Source organism: Lithobates pipiens, unplaced genomic scaffold (assembly GCF_037356315.1).
Source record: "Lithobates pipiens isolate NorthernLeopardFrog02 unplaced genomic scaffold, aLitPip1_a1.2 Scaffold_8, whole genome shotgun sequence".
NCBI lineage: Eukaryota > Metazoa > Chordata > Amphibia > Anura > Ranidae > Lithobates > Lithobates pipiens.
The window spans coordinates 578,613,986-578,630,573 of record NW_027507903.1 but is presented as its reverse complement, the minus strand read 5'-3'; the positions used below and the strand labels follow the sequence as shown (position 1 = coordinate 578,630,573).

The 16,588-nt window shown below is 42.9% G+C and overlaps 1 protein-coding gene across 6 annotated transcripts in view; it reads left to right on the top strand.

Moving 5' to 3' along the window:
* Positions 1–16,374, top strand: part of LOC143961090 (beta-1,3-galactosyltransferase 2-like) — a 319,341-nt gene extending 302,967 nt beyond the window's left edge. For all 6 annotated transcript variants that reach the window (XM_077470252.1, XM_077470247.1, XM_077470249.1 and 3 more), the window contains 2 exons: positions 7,834–7,989; positions 11,515–16,374. In XM_077470252.1, the coding sequence (XP_077326378.1) occupies positions 11,527–12,483 (957 nt within the window). In that variant the 5' untranslated portion in view covers positions 7,834–7,989; positions 11,515–11,526 and the 3' untranslated portion in view covers positions 12,484–16,374. The remainder of the gene's footprint in view (positions 1–7,833; positions 7,990–11,514) is intronic.
* Positions 16,375–16,588: the final 214 nt, after the last annotated feature.

The window sequence follows — 16,588 nt, the reverse complement described above, 5'->3', positions numbered from 1 at the left end:
GGAGAAGACAATGATTATTGCTAGTGGTTATAGAAGCCGCTAGTGATAATCGCAAGTGAATCCGGCAGACTGGCTGTACCTAAGTTGATTAATCTATCAACTTGGTACATTAAGCCTGCCCACACATGGTTCAAATTCCTGCTGAACCAGCTGAGATTCAAACTGTCTATGGCCAGCCTAAGTAATTCCACAATGATATATGATAATATTGACTGGACTGGATTCAGTCAATTCAGGGCCACTTTAGCATGCCATTGACCCTCCTAATGATGCCTTAAAGTGTAACTTTATGCTCCACATCCCCCATTTTTTTAACCCCTGCACATTTAAGGTACTCACCCGCCCAGCAGATCCAGCATTGTCCTATCTGCTTCTTTGCACTCCTCTTGGTCCCGTTCTGCCATTCTGTGACCTCCTCTGTAAACTGCCGGTTCTTCCCGGTTAAGCTGATGGCTTCACGGATGATGTGTTGCCTGGTCTCATCCCCTCCTCCTTTCCAAATGAAGGTCTATGCCTCCTGGGACATGAGATGTACATATCCCAGGAAGAGATGTGGACAAAGTGCACACAATTCGCCTAGACTAGGGATGAGCCCACGGTAAGAGTCAAGCATAAGTTTGACTTGAACATCGGGTGTCCATTGGTTTTAAAACGAATCGAACATATGGGATGTTCGCAGTGCATTGATGTATGATGATTGGCCAAAGCATGCACCTGACCTGCAAAAAAAACAGCACGCTCTGCTCAGGGGGAGTCCACACCCCACACTATATAAGGCTGCTTACATAGCAGCCGTGTGTAGTATTGTTGGTGTGGACAGAGAGATAGCTTAAGTTAGATTGAGTAGGCAGGTTATTCAGTTAGTGGCAGTGTATTTGATAGATATATATATATATATATATATATACAGTATCTCACAAAAGTGAGTACACCCTCACATTTTTGTAAATATTTTATTATACCTTTTCATGTGACAACACTGAGGAAATTACAGCTTACTACAATGTAAAGTAGTGAGTGCACGGCTTGTATAAGTGTTAATTTGCTGTCCCCTCAAAATAACTCAACACACACACAGCCATTAATGCCTAAACCGCTGGCAACAAAAGTAGGTACACCCCTAACTGAAAACGTCCAAATTGGGCCCAATTAGCCATTTTCCCTCCCCGGTGTCATGTGACTCTTTAGTGTTACAAGGTCTCAGGTGTGGATGGGGAGCAGATGTTACATTTGGTGTTATCATTCTCACTCTCTCATACTGGTCACTGGAAGTTCAACATGGCACCTCATGGCAAAAAGAATTGTTGCTCTACATAAAGATGGCCTAGGCTATAAGAAGATTGGCAAAACCCTGACACTGAGCTGTAGCACGGTGACCAAGACCATACAGCAGTTTAACAGGACAGGTTACACTCAGAACAGGCCTCACCATGGTCAACCAAAGAAGCTGAGTGCAAGTGCTCAGCGTCATATCCAGAGGTTGTCTTTTGGAAATAGACGTATGAGTGCTGCCAGCATTGCTGCAGAGGTTGAAAGGGTGGGGGGGTCAGCCTGTCAGTGCTCAGACCATACGCTGAACGTTGCATCAAATTGGTCTGCATGGCTTTCGTCCCAGAAGGAAGCCTCTTCTAAAGATAATGCACAAGAAAGCCCACAGTTTGCTGAAGACAAGCAGACTAAGGACATGGATTACTGGAACCCTGTCCTGTGGTCTGATGAGACCAAGATAAACTTAACTGGTTCAGATGGTGTCAAGCATGTGTGGCAGCAACCAAGTGAGGAGTACAAAGACAAGTGGGTCTTGCTTACAATGAAGCAAGGTGGTGGGAGTGGCATGGTCTGAGGCTGAATGAGTGCTGCCGGGACTGGGGAGCTGCAGTTCTTTGAGGAAACCATGAATGCCAACATGTACTGTGACATAATGAAGCAGAGCATGAACCCCTCCCTTTGAAGACTGGGCCGCAGGGCAGTATTCCAACATGATAATGACCACAAGCACAACTCCAAGATGACCACTGTCTTGCTAAAGAAACTGAGGGTAAAGGTGATGGTCTGGCCAAGCATGTCTCCAGACCTAAACCCTATTGAGATTCTGTGGGGCATCCATAAACTGAAGGTCGAGGAGCACAAGGTCTCTAACATCCACTAGCTCCTCATATTCTCAAGCGTGGAAGAGGACTCCAGTGGCAACCTGTGAAGCTCTGGGGAACTCCATGTCCAAGAGGGTTAAGGCAGTGCTGGAAAATAACTGGGCCCAATTTGATCATTTTCACTTAGGGGTGTACTCACTTTTGTTGACAGCGGTTTAGACATTAATGGCTATGTGGTGAGTTATTTTGAGAGGACAGGAAATTTACACTGTTATATAAGCTGTACACTCACTACTTTACATTGTAGAAAAGTGTGATTTCTTCAGTGTTACATGAAAAGATATAATTAAATATTTACAAAAATGTGAGGAGTGTACTCACTTTTGTGAGATACTGTGTATGTGTGTATATATATATATATATATATATATATATATATATATATATATACACAGTGCCTTGCGAAAGTATTCGGCCCCCTTGAACTTTTCAACCTTTTGCCACATTTCAGGCTTCAAACATAAAGATATAAAATTTAAATTTTTTGTGAAGAATCACCAACAAGTGGGACACAATTGTGAAGTGGAACGAAATCTATTGGATAATTTAAACTTTTTTAGCACATAAAAAACTGAAAAGTGGTGCGTGCAAAATTATTCGGCCCCTTTACTTTCAGTGCAGCAAACTCACTCCAGAAGTTCAGCGAGGATCTCTGAATGATCCAATGTTGTCTTAAATGACTGATGGTGATAAATAGAATCCACCTGTGTGTAATCAAGTCTCTGTATAAATGCACCTGCTCTGTGATAGTCTCAGGGTTTTGTTGAAAGCGCAGAGAGCATCATGAAGACCAAGGAACACACCAGGCAGGTCCGTAATACTGTTGTGGAGAAGTTTAAAGCCGGATTTGGATACAAAAAGATTTCCCAAGCTTTAAACATCCCAAGGAGCACTGTGCAAGCGATCATTTTGAAATGGAAGGAGTATCAGACCACTGCAAATCTACCAAGACCTGGCCGTCCCTCAAAACTTTCAGCTCAGACAAGGAGAAGACTGATCAGAGATGCAGCCAAGAGGCCCATGATCACTCTGGATGAACTGCAGAGAACTACAGCTGAGGTGGGAGAGTCTGTCCATAGGACAACAATCAGTCGTACACTGCACAAATCTGGCCTTTATGGAAGAGTGGCAAGAAGAAAGCCATTTCTCAAAGATATCCATAAAAAGTCTCGTCTAAAGTTTGCCACAAGCCACCTGGGAGACACACCAAGCATGTGGAAGAAGGTGCTCTGGTCAGATGAAACCAAAATCCAACTTTTTGCCCACAATGCAAAAAACGATATGTTTGGCGTAAAAGCAACACAGCTCATCACCCTCAACACACCATCCCCACTGTCAAACATGGTGGTGGCAGCATCATGGTTTGGGCCTGCTTTTCTTCAGCAGGGACAGGGAAGATGGTTAAAATTGAGGGGAAGATGGATGCAGCCAAATACAGGACCATTCTGGATGAAAACCTGTTGGAGTCTGCAAAAGACAGAGATTTATCTTCCAACAAGACAATGATCCCAAACATACAGCAAAATCTACAAAGGAATGGTTCACAAATAAACGTATCCAGGTGTTAGAATGGCCAAGTCAAAGTCCAGACCTGAATCCAATCGAGAATCTGTGGAAAGAGCTGAAAACTGCTGTTCACAAACGCTCTCCATCCAACTTCACTGAGCTCGAGCTGTTTTGCAAGGAAGAATGGGCAAGAATTTCAGTCTCTCGATGTGCAAAACTGATAGAGACATACCCCAAGTGACTTGCAGCTGTAATCGCAGCAAAAGGTGGCTCTACAAAGTATTAACGCAAGGGGGCCGAATAATTTTGCACGTCCCACTTTGCATTTTTTTATTAGTTAAAAAAGTTTCAAAAATCCAATAGATTTCGTTCCACTTCACAATTGTGTCCCACTTGTTGGTGATTCTTCACAAAAAATAAACATTTTATATCTTTATGTTTGAAGCCTGAAATATGGCAAAAGGTTGAAAAGTTCAAGGGGGCCGAATACTTTCGCAAGGCACTGTATATATATATATATATATATATATATATATATATATATATATATATATAGTCTAGTGTGTATATATATATATATATATATATATACAGTCTAGTGTATATATATATATATATATATATATACTCTGCATTCAGTGTAACCTTTTATATATACAGTGCATATGGTGGTGTATACTTTCTAATACACTTCAGGTGGTGTACACAGTATCTAATACAGTGTTGTGTTGCAAAACAAAAAATACATTGTGCCTGGAAGGCCACCAAGGAGAGGCAGATTCTCACAGGCCACTAAAAGAAGGCAAGCAGCCTCTGTGTCTACAGTCAACAGTGGTGGTCTTGGACATAGTGTATCCTCTGCAGGTGGCCATGGGGCACACTTGTCCTTTTTTTCTGCTGCTGGCCGTGTTATTGAGCCACAACATGCAGAAGAGTTGGTGGCATGGATAACAAAGCCGTCCTCATCCTCTGTCACCCCGGGCTCAAAGAAATTTGCCTTCCAATGCAGCTGCCAAAGCGGCCTATTCCACCGGCTCCTTGTCCATAGTCACTCCTTCCGTAGCCCCACCATCATGCACAGAAGAGCCCCCAGAATTATTTGACCACAGTGTTGGTTATATGCTGCTGGAGGATGAGCAGTGATTTGAAGTCTCTGATGTTGGTTCACAGGTTGGGGAAGGGAGTAACGTGAGCCTAGAGAGAGGGGTGCCACAGAAGGACAAGAAACTGGCAGTCATGTTCCCCCAGCTGCAGCATACTGCCAAGTTTGCTCCAGTGACAGGGAGGGAGGTGATGATGAGGTCACTGACTGTACTTGGGTGCCTGAGAAGAGAGGAGGAAAATGAGGAGGAGGAGGAGGCACAACTCCGAGGCAGGGTGTCCTCTAGGGGGCAGCTTAAGGGCAGCCACCCTGTTGCATCACACTGCAATATTCCACAGGTGCAGGGCACTGCTGACTCCCCGCTGACTTTTAAAAGTTCCTTTTTAAAGGTGTGGGCCTTTTTTGACACATGTTCAGCAGATTGCTTGTCCAGAACAGCAGCCACTCGGGCACCACATGGTTGACCAGACATATGACAACCTGCTATGCAATCCGTTGGCAACAGCACTTGAAAGACTCACATCATAGAAAAAGGTGGACTTCTCCTTACTCCTCATCTGGGATCTCCAACCCTACTATATCTCCAGTCTTCTCAAAAACCTGCACTGAGAGGAATGAAGGTATAGCAATAGGTGTCCCAAGTACTTTCAGCCAATCTGCTAGCAGTACACCACCAATTGATTTTAGCGGGCAAATTTCACTACCCCAGTTGCTGAACTGTAAAAAGAAATTCAGTCCCAGCCATCCACATGCTCAGCATCTAAATCCTAGCTTGGCCAAATTGCTAGCACTTCAACTGCTGCCTTTTCAGCTGGTAGACTCTGCCCCTTTTGTGAATTTGTGAAATGTGCTGTACCTCAGTGACAGGTTCCAAATGCCATTTATTTTCACGGAAGGCAATTCTGGCTCTCTACCGGCATGTGGAAGGCAATGCCTCATTGGACAGGGCGGTCAGCAGTAAGGTGCACAGGACAAGGTTCGGTGTTGTTGGAGCTTGTTCTGCCACCATGTCTCCAAAATGCTAGTGGTGATTCTGCCACAGCTCTCTCCTCCACCCCTTCCTCTTCTTCTTCCTTTATGGCCTCTTCTGAAGATTTGTCCTCTGAACCAGCAGTGCTCTGTAAGCGTTCAAGGGGCTTTGCAAGCAGTCAGGCTAAAAGATGCCATGCAGTGCTTGAGTTGGTCTGCCTAGGGGACAGGAGCCTCACTGGGGCAGAGAATCTGTCAGCTCTGCAGGGGCATTCTCAGAGGTGTTTGACACCACGCCAGCTTCAGCCAGGAATGGTTTTATGCAACAATGGCACCAACCTTCTCTCCGCCCTCCGACAGGGACACATTGACTCTATGTTTGGCACACATCCTGAATTTGGTGGTGCAGAGGTTCTTGGTAGTGTAACTGTTGTGCCATATTTTCTCCACTTGATGATTTTGAATCTCTCTATATATAAATTTCAGGAAAGACCTACAAGAACAGCTGAACTTTATTTGGGGTTAATCAGAGGCACTTTAACCGGTTCCCGACCAGCGCACGACGATGTACGTCAACAGAATGGCACGGGCAGGCATATTGGCGTACAGGTACGTCCAATCTTCAATGCCGCCCTGCCATCGGGAGCGTGCCGCCAGCGGCGCGCTCCCGCGCTGGTCGGGACCCCCGTGAGTCCGGTCGCGGGACCCGCAGACTCGATCGCCGCGGGCATACCCGCGATCGTCTCACGGGACGGCTGAATGGAGGAAATGCCGTGTAAACAGCATTTCTCCATTCTGCCTAGCAACTAGTGACACTGGTCTCTGCTCCATGTGATTGGAGCAGAGATCAGTGTTCACTAAATGAAAGCCCAACCCCCCCACAGTTAGTAACACACCCCTAGGAACACTTAACCCCTACACTGCCACCCACTGGTTAACCCCTTCACTGCCAGTGTCATTTACACAGGAATCACTGCATTTATATAGCAGTGATTACTGTATAAATGACAATGGTCCCAAAAATGTGTCAAAAATGTCCGATGGGTCCCCCACAATGTCGCAGTCACAATAAAAATCGCTGATCGCCCCCATTACTAGTAAAAAAAAATAATAAAAAATTATTAATAAAAATGCTATAAAACTATCCCTATTTTGTAAATGCTATAACTTTTGCGCAAACCAATCAATAATCGCTTATTGCGATTTTTTTTTAACCAAAAATATGTAGAAGAATACGTATCGGCCTAAACTGAGGGAAAAAAATGTTTTTTTTATATATTTTTGGGGGATATTTATTATAACAAAAGGTAAAAAAATAATGCGTTTTTTTTCAAAATTGTCGCTCTATTTTTGTTTATAGCGCAAAAAATAAAAACCTCAGGGGTGATCAAATACCACCAAAAGAAAGGTCTATTTGTGGGAAAAAAAGGACGTCAATTTTGTTTGGGAGCCACTTCGCACGACCGCGCAATTGTCAGTTAAAGCGACGCAGTGCCGAATCGCAAAAAGTGGTCTGGTTTTTGACCAGCAAAATGGTCCGTAAGTGGTTAAATGATGGCAGATGTACTGACTCCTATTTAACATGAGTTCGAATGAGATTGCTTAATTCTGAACAATGCTACATCCCCAGATGTAGAGGGTGTGCACACTTATGCAACCACATTATTTTATTTTTACTTTACCCCCTAAAAGGTTTCAGTTTGTTTTTCAATTGAGCTGTACAGTTTATAGGTTAAATAAAATGTGGAAAAAGTTCTGAAATTATTTATCTTTGTCTCATTGTTTTAACATCACAGAAACCTGACTTGTGATACAGGAAGAACTGAGGGATTATTGCGCAGACTTTTTACACTTTGTATTGGCATTCAGATTTATTGTTTATTTTTCTGTATATTTATGTTATAGCTTGATTAGTGCTACACTTCTTTTATGAATATAATATATTATATATCACATATTGCTTTAGCAGCATTTCATATAGTACAATTTTTTGGGTGACCATGAGCATGGTTTCATTCCACTTTTTTTATCTTGGTATGTATTAGAGTATGCCTGTAAGCTCAGCCATTAATAGTAACGTTAAGTGTAGTGATCTTCTTTTTATAGGGAAAAAATATCAGTCAACTTTGGGCAATGTAAATCAAGATAGCTTCTTCCTTCAAGGCCGACATCAAAAGTTATTAAGAGACACAGTAAGGAAAATTCTACAGCTACTAGCTACGGTGTTTGAAGATTTTGAGGACAAGATTTTAAGGACAATGTGTAAGTGAAACAGAAAGCATTAAAACTAATATTATTGGTACTTTACTGCTTCTCGTGTACAAAGTTCCCTTTTATACTGTACATTTTCCAACTCTCAGTGGCAAATGTGTTCTCAGAAGCTGTTGGTAAAAAATAGTGATCTACTTTAAGGCCCGTGTCACACAAGGGATTCTGTTCACAAGTAAGAGAATCGCTAGGAGAGCCAATAAACCATTCACTAGCTACTATGGTGCTGCTTCCTCACTGGCCAGACTAGCAAAGAAACATTTCTCCTTTGCTTTGTCTTGCAGGTGAGCAAACCATGTCATAGGACCAGGTAAGTATATTATTTAGCATTGTTGTGTAGCACCCTTGTCCTAAACAGCTAGTAAATTTAGTTGTGCTAGGTGGTATCTAGCCTGGCTAATTTTTAGTTTGATCAAATGGTTTTCTTCTAAGCTTGAATGGAACTCTGATTCTCTCTTTTATCAATAGGTGGCACTGTTACCTTTGGCATTAGTATGATACATTACAGTTAATTTCAGGTTATGAGTGAATGTGCTTTCTCAGCCAATCAGGAGTGTCTTTGGCTGCTGAGGCTGGGATAGTCTATTTATTGGGAGAGAATTAGGTGATTGGGGTTCATTTCACCCGGGCTACGGCCTGGGTAGGTGTGTGTGTGTGGAGCAGCAGCCATGTGTAAAGAGGCTCAGCCCAAGGGAGAATGATTTTTGCCGGGAGGCATATGAGAAGAATTTGCCAGAGGAACAACCATTCTTGTTGCCAGAGGCAAGTGTCGAAGGGATGGGGTTCCCAAGGGGTACCCGAGCAGACACTTCATCAGCTGGGGACTGTGAAGTGTTTGGAAAGCTTCAGGAGAGAACTTATCCAAGAATACAGCAGGTAGCTGTGAGTAAAGCTTGAAGGAGTACGGAGGTAGCTGTAGGTAAAACTTGAAGAGAAGTGCAGCGGTTAGCTGCGAGTAAAGCTTGAGGGATCCAGTGGGTAGTGTGGGCAAAGCTTGAAGAATACAGTGGGTAGCTGTGAGTGGAGCTCAAGGGATCCAGCAGGAAGCTGAGAGTCCAAGAAGTTCAGTGGGATACTGTGAGCTGAGCTTGCAGATCTACAATGGGATACTGTGAGTGAATTTGCTGCTATAGGAGACAGCAGTTGCTACAAGATACAGACTGCTGCATTCAGCTTCAAGACCCCTTTTCTGTATTGCTGTCTGCTTAGTTCCATTTTTGGTCTGTGGAGTCTGCCTATTTGCTATTGCATTTGCCTAAGGGTGTCATGTGCCCTACCCCTCTCTCCCCTGTTCCTGTTAAGAGAAATAAAACTTTCTTCAATTTTAAAAGTGACTGGCGCCCCTCTTTCCACCTTTCTCTACACCCACCATGCCTAGTAACCTGCACCCTGAGGAGGAATGTCAGCTCTCCCTGACTCTGGGGATCACCATCAGGTCTCTGGAGGTCGGGGAGACTGCTACAGTTGTGTGTCAAGGAATTTGGTGGACCAGTCAACTATCAAGCAATACACTAGAGCAGTGTAAATTTTCAGGGGAATAGAGCAAATGGTAGTGTCAGCAGGCTGATGGTCAGACCAGGCACATATAAATAGAGTTCACTGACACGTATAGCTTGAGGTAGATACGCCCGCTGTTCAGCCAGCCACAGAGTGCATTTCAAAACAGCAGGGTAAGGAACCAGCAGATCTGGATATTACATCAGTGGAGAGCAGACATGCAACCCATGGCTGCCTGAACAGCGGGCGTATTTACCTCAAGCTATACATGTCGTTGCTAACTTATAGCACATGTTACTGTAAATCTATCTATATGTTTGCTTGTTCCCCTTGATATTAAACATGTTTGCGCTATGACTGCATATCTTTTCTCCCGAGCTATATTCCCCGATTTCCACTAAAGCTAAAGGAATCGTTTTTATCTATGCTGCTGATTGAAAGAGACTCTACATTCATATTAGGTTTTTTTGATATAAGGTTTTGGTGAGTGTGCATTTGTTATGCATCATTTATGGTGGAGCACTATTTGAAGGCATATGCCTGCTCTGAATCACGGTGATTGGACTTTTTTTCTCCTCTTCTTTTATGTGAAGATTTATTATTATTGAAGAGTTTTATTTGGACTTTTTTCATGGTTATATACGTTTTTTTTGTTTTTTTTGTCGTTTGATGTGAATTTGACACACTACTAATGGATGAAGGTTTATTATGAAATGGCGCTACACCTTTCCTTATATATTTATTCACTAATTGGAGTAGTTTCATCCACTTTTAAAAGGGACAGCTTCAGTCATATGTTTTGAATTTCTTTTTATTTACAAATTCTTGGCGCCATTACTTGTCACTTTATTTTTATTATACTGTGTGTTAGGGTTGCACCGATACCACTTTTCTAAGACAGAGTACAAGTGCAGATACTTTTTTCAATGGCACTAATATGCAGCACTGATGGGCACTGATAGGTGGCACTGATGAGGCGTGGACTGTGTCAGTAGGTTTTTTTTGTTTTGTTTTTTACAATTTCTTTTTTTATTATTTTTTTATAATATATATATATATATATATATATATATATTTTTTTTTTTTTTTTTTTTTTTTTTTTTTTTGCAATGCTTTCTTTTTTGTAAAAGTGGACAGTGTCAGTGTTTTTCTTAATTACAATTTAACGTTTCAATATTTATTAAAATTCTTTCTTTTTTTATTATAATATTTTTTTATCAGCCCTGTTGGTGGGGGGGGGGGGGGGGGGGCTTTGGTGATCAGGGGTCTGACATCTCCCCTTTGAGACAGAGAAAAGGACTGAGGACACAGAGTATCCAGTCTCTTTCTCTGAAGCCTCACCTATACTGAAGATGAATGGACAGGAGACAGAGGCTCCTCCTCATTTATAAACTGAAGCATCATAAACATAGTTTACTATGCTCAGTTATGAATGGACAGTCAGTGATCGTTGGCACTGACTCTGCTTATTCAAAATGGCAGGAGTTGGTAAATGAAACATTTACCGTCTCCTTCCTCCGCTCTCCAGAGGAGGACACAGAGGGAGACACAGATGGGGACCGGAGGAGGACACGGGGTGGGACCTGGGGAGCCAGAGGACAATACAAGGGACAGTCGGGGGTGATCGGTGAGGCGGTGGGGGAAGTTACAATCACCAATCTCCCTGTGTGGATTTCAATAAAGCAGCTGTCAGCTGCTTTATTGAAAGCCACACTGAGAGATCAGTGATTGTAACTCCCCCACCATCACACGATCATCTCTGAGGCTGCCCAGGTATCCGATTAGGCATCGGAGCATTTGCACGAGTACACATACTCGTGCAAATGCTCGTTATCAGTTCCAATACTAGTATCAGCATTGGTGCAACCCTACTGTATGAATTTGAATGTGATTTTTATCCCAGAAAACGTTGTAGCTTTTCAGAAATTATAATGGGACTGTGGTGTGTATTATGTTGTTTCACAAATAATGCAGTTTTGTAGTTTAAAAAATCCATAATAAAATATCTATTTCTGTACACAGGAAGGCATTTGGATGGGGTCATCTCCGAAAAAAGTTATCAAAGCTCTCTTCCTCGCTCTCATCTTTATTATCATATTAATTAGTTACAATTTCCACAAAAGTCAAAAACCCAAAGTTGTCACCAATGCCAAACATGTCCATCTCACACCTATGTACCCCTACCTTATAGAAGAGGACCAGAAATGTGCAAGTGGACCTCCATTCCTGCTGCTGCTTATCCCTTCTATACCAGAAGAGACCCTCAATAGAGATGTCCTGAGGAGGACATGGGCAAATGAGACCTTAGTCAATGGTGTTAATGTAACAAGACTTTTTCTCTTAGGGAGACCATCCAGTCAAGAAATTCAGGAGAGCATTATATTAGAGAGCTCCAATTTTCATGACATAATACAGCAAGACTTTATTGACTCCTACAACAATCTCACCCTCAAGACATTGATGGGCATTGAATGGGTCAGTCGCCTATGCCCAAATGTGAGCTACGTTATGAAAGTTGACTCTGACATGTTCTTAAACCCTTGGTTTCTAGTGGAGAAGGTCTTGCAGCCTTCCAGCCCTGCCAAAGTGAATTTTTATACTGGGCTGCCGATGTTTAATGCTTTACCCCAGAGAGACAAAAGTAGCAAGTGGTATATGCCATTTTCACAGTACTCCAAAAATGTCTATCCACCGTATTGCTCTGGCACTGGCTACATCTTCTCGGGGGACCTGGCAGGAAGGATATACAAGAAAGCCAGTAGCTTCAACATATTCCCATTTGAGGATGTTTTTATAGGAATGTGCTTGGAAAGCATTGGAATTAAAGTCTCCAAACCAGCAGGAAATTGGTTCAGGGGAGATAAAATTAATTATGACAGGTGCCAGTTTTCCAGTATTGTCACAGTCCACCATTTTATGCCACAAGAGTTGCTGAGGCTCTGGCCTGATTTCATCAACTCCCTGGACACTTGCAACAAGCAGGGGACCTAATGGAGCTGTAATAAAAACAATCTGAACTCCACTGATTTGGCTGAATGCGAATTAAGAGATATAGGGAAATGCTGCTTACCTCTATTGTCACAACTGGTCAGTTAGTAAGGCCCCTTTCAAGATAACTCACCCTCAACTTGGTCTAATAATAGAGAAAGCCCCTGATTCAACAAGCTGCAATGATACTTAGGAGGTGCTAGATGACTGTTAAGGCAGACCATATAGATGGGTTGCAGTAAAGAAATTTGCATGATTCCCCCATCAACACAGATAGTGCTGACAGGGGAAGCCACCCTGCCAGGATAAGTCTGTGATTATTGCTAGTGACCATAGCAGCTGCTAGTGATAATTGCAAGTGAATCCAGCAGGCTGGTTGTACCCGAGTTGATTGATCGATCAACTTGGTACATTAAAGTGGATGTAAACCCACTCTCATCCTTTCTAAACTACTGCAATATTGGTTATCTAGAAGGATATGCACGCCTCCTGCATGTATACTTATCTGTCAAATGCCTCCCCTCTGTCTGCTATGAGACCCGAAAAACTGCAGATTTTGTGGGTGGGTCTGTTTTCCAGGGCTCAGTGGGTGGAGTCGTGATGTCAGTAGCCTCCTCGCCCACCTCTACACTCCCCTTATCAACATGAATTTTCTCCTGTGTATTTCTTACACTGAACTTCTGCTATGATCACTAACATCCAGTCAAAACCCATAAAAGTCCCCACATGACTTCAGCATGCCAAATCATGCTGAGGTGTGGAACAGCCAATCCTGGCAGAGCAGCAGAAGAAAGGAGTGGGAGGGAATTAAAAAATAATGCATGTCTCTTAGGCTAGTGCACGAGATATGTAAATCACCTGTCACTCACAGCAAGGGGGAGGATTTGACAACGTTTTTCTGTTTGTCAAGATTTATCTCACTGAACAATAAGAGTATTGCTCAGAGCTGGATTAACTCTATGGGGCAAGACTGAGCTCAAATGATAGGAAATCTTATATTCTACATTATGACATAAAAAAAAAAAATATATATGTTTTGGGTTTACATCCACTTTAAGTTTGCCCACACACTGTTTGAATCTCGGTCCCTGCTGAATCAGCTGAGATTCAAACTGTCTATGGCCAGCCTAAGTCATTGCACAATGATATATGATAATATTGAGGGACCACTTTTGCATGCCCTTAATCCTCCTAATGTAGCCTTAAAGCGGAACCGTACACTCCCTACAGCACCATATTTTTAACACCCACTTACCTGGTTGCAAGTCCTTCACATTGAAGGTACTCCCCTGCCCAGCAGATCCAGTGTTGTCCTGCTGCGATCCGCTTGTTCTCTGCACTCCCCTCGGTCATGTGGCGCCATTCTGTGACCTTCTCGGTAAGCTGCCTTTTCTTCCCGGTTAAGCTGATAGCTTCACCGATGATGTGTCTCCTGGCCCTATCCCCTCCTTCTTTCCCAATGAAAGACTATGCTGCCTAGAACATGAGAAGTACATAATTCAGGCAGAGACATGGACAAAGTGCACGCCATTTGCCTAGATCAGTCAGATGAGCCTGAGCTCCCGATCCCCAGCCAAACTGTACATTGGCACTGGGAGGGAGCTCGGTCAGACTCAGCAAAGTGAAAGTAAAGGGAGGGGGAGTATGCTTTGCTCTCTGCTTCCCCCTACAGTGCAGTACCCAGCTGTGTGAAAAAAAATGCTCACTTTCTGCAATGGAGTAGAGAAGGGGTGAATGGGAGGCAACATGCCCTGGAGGGTGAAGTCCTGCTCTAAGTGCTCCTTTAAATTGATTGTATAGGCGGCATTCCCTGCATTAGGGTAAAAAATAAAACTTCTGTGATTAGCTCCCCCAGCCCCCTTAGATACTTATCTGAGCCCAACCTCAGTCCAGTGCTGTGCCTGAAAGAGAGCACTGCTCTTTTTCAGCTCACAGGGACTGAGGCAGCATTAGGAGCCATTAGCTCCTGCTGCTGCCAATCAAAACCGGTGAGGGGGGGCGGGGTGGGGCAAAGCCACACTGTGTGTGTCAATAGACACACATAGTCCAGCTCAGGATCGAGCCCACACATGTGCCTCCATAGGAAGCAGCTTCCTATGGTGGCACACATATAAGAGGAGGAGCCGATAATTCCATCGAAAGACCCCAAGAGGAGGATCAGGGACGCTCTGTGCAAAACCATTTCACAGAGCAGGTAAGTATTACATGTTTGCATATATGAACCTTTAATATCACTTTAAGGTTGATGTCAAAGCCTCATACAATTAGCCTACAGAAGTCTTGGAAAAAACATTGAGCATGTACTCTACATGGTCAGAGATAGCTGGAAGCAGTAGTACTTGGCACAGAGTTTACAAACTAGCTGATTTGGGCCAAGCTACAATAGATAATATTTTCATACATGTGTCACCAATCCCCTCCCCATTTTCTATTATTTTATTGCCCTTTAAAATGTAGCGATAGGTTGAATATACAATTTGTTCTGAGAATGAGTGGCAATATAAGAAAATGTGATAGGTTGAATATAATTTTTTTCTGAGAATGAGTGGCAATATAAGAAAATTACTTTTTTAGTGGCTTTTCTCCATATTATACAATGTATCCTGCTGAAGTGTTATGGACAGAGAAACTTGTATTAACCTGAAATCGGGATTTGAGGTAGCTTGCTGATGCGATCTCTCAGTGTGTAATTTTTGGAGATGTATAGACTTTGTTCCTTCTGAGGGAACTTTGTGAAGATCTGTGAAAGAGCATGCCTGCAGCAGGCTGAATGAAATTCATTTTTAAGTGCCCTAGTCCTCTGCCCAGGCCGGGCATGCAGAAGAAGATACTCAAAGGGAAGGTAAAGTAGTCCTATATGGGAATTTTAAATTAAATTATGCATATGGTTGATTTCTATCCTAAATTCATCCCTTTCATGTCTGAAACCTAAATTAGCCTGATGAAAGAGCACGGTCGTCCTTCTATCTCAACCCGCACGCTCAAGAAACGCGTCGCACATACATGGCATCACAGCTCCGCGTCCCGCTTGCCTGAGCATACCAAGCCTCATTCTGAGATTACATCCTCTGCGTCCACTACAAGCCGGCATTTTTGAAACATCTTACCAGTGGAAACGCTCTAAGAAATGCAAGATGACACATGCGGACCGGACTATTAAGATGACGGATTGAATCAGATGACCACTCTTGTTTTTTTAATGCTCGTTTTAACTTTGGAAAATGTGTGCAAATTCTATTGTTACTAAGAAATTGTGAATAAACTTTTGAAAAAAATCTGCACCCAGAGGCGCCCCTTCTCTCTTTTCAGCAATTTGGGAGCCTGGTTTCAGCTCCCTGATGGTGGCAGCCCTGCATGTGAAATTTCCCTCATAAATAAACTAAGACATTTCCTTCTGGACTTGACTGTTTAGATACAGAATCATTCTGTATTCATCATTTCCCGTTTTTATGTAGACAGCCCTCCCTCTCCTTGCTGGGGCATATTATTATATGATTTTTGCGCCTTAACTTGTCTTGTCTACATCTAGGGTGGTTGGGAAAGAAACTCGGTATGAGCTAAAACACTTTTTCAAGAATGTGCTGTTCTTTGGGTTTGCTATATTGACGATGCGCTAGTGGTGTGGAGTGGTGTGAAGGGGCTCAATGGGTCAGTTTGGGTCTTTTGTACGAGAGCTCAATGTTGATAATGGTAACATCTTTCTGACAAACACTATATCACAAAAGTGAGTACACCCCTCACATTTTTGTAAATATTATATTATATCTTTTCATGTGACAACACTGAAGAAATTACACTTTGCTACAATGTAAAGTAGTGAGTGTACAGCTTGTATAACAGTGTAAATTTGCTGTCCCCTCAAAATAAATAAACAGACAACCATTAATGTCTAAACCACTGTCAACAAAAGTGAGTACAACCCTACCCCTGGGCACAAAGTGTCAATATTTTGTGTGACCACCATTATTTTCCACCACCGCCTTTACCCTCTTGGGCATGGAGTTCACCAGAGCTTCACAGGTTGCTACTGGAGTCCACTTCCACTCCTCCATGATGACATCACAGAGCTGGTTGATGTTAGACACCTTGCGCTCCTCCACCTTCCATT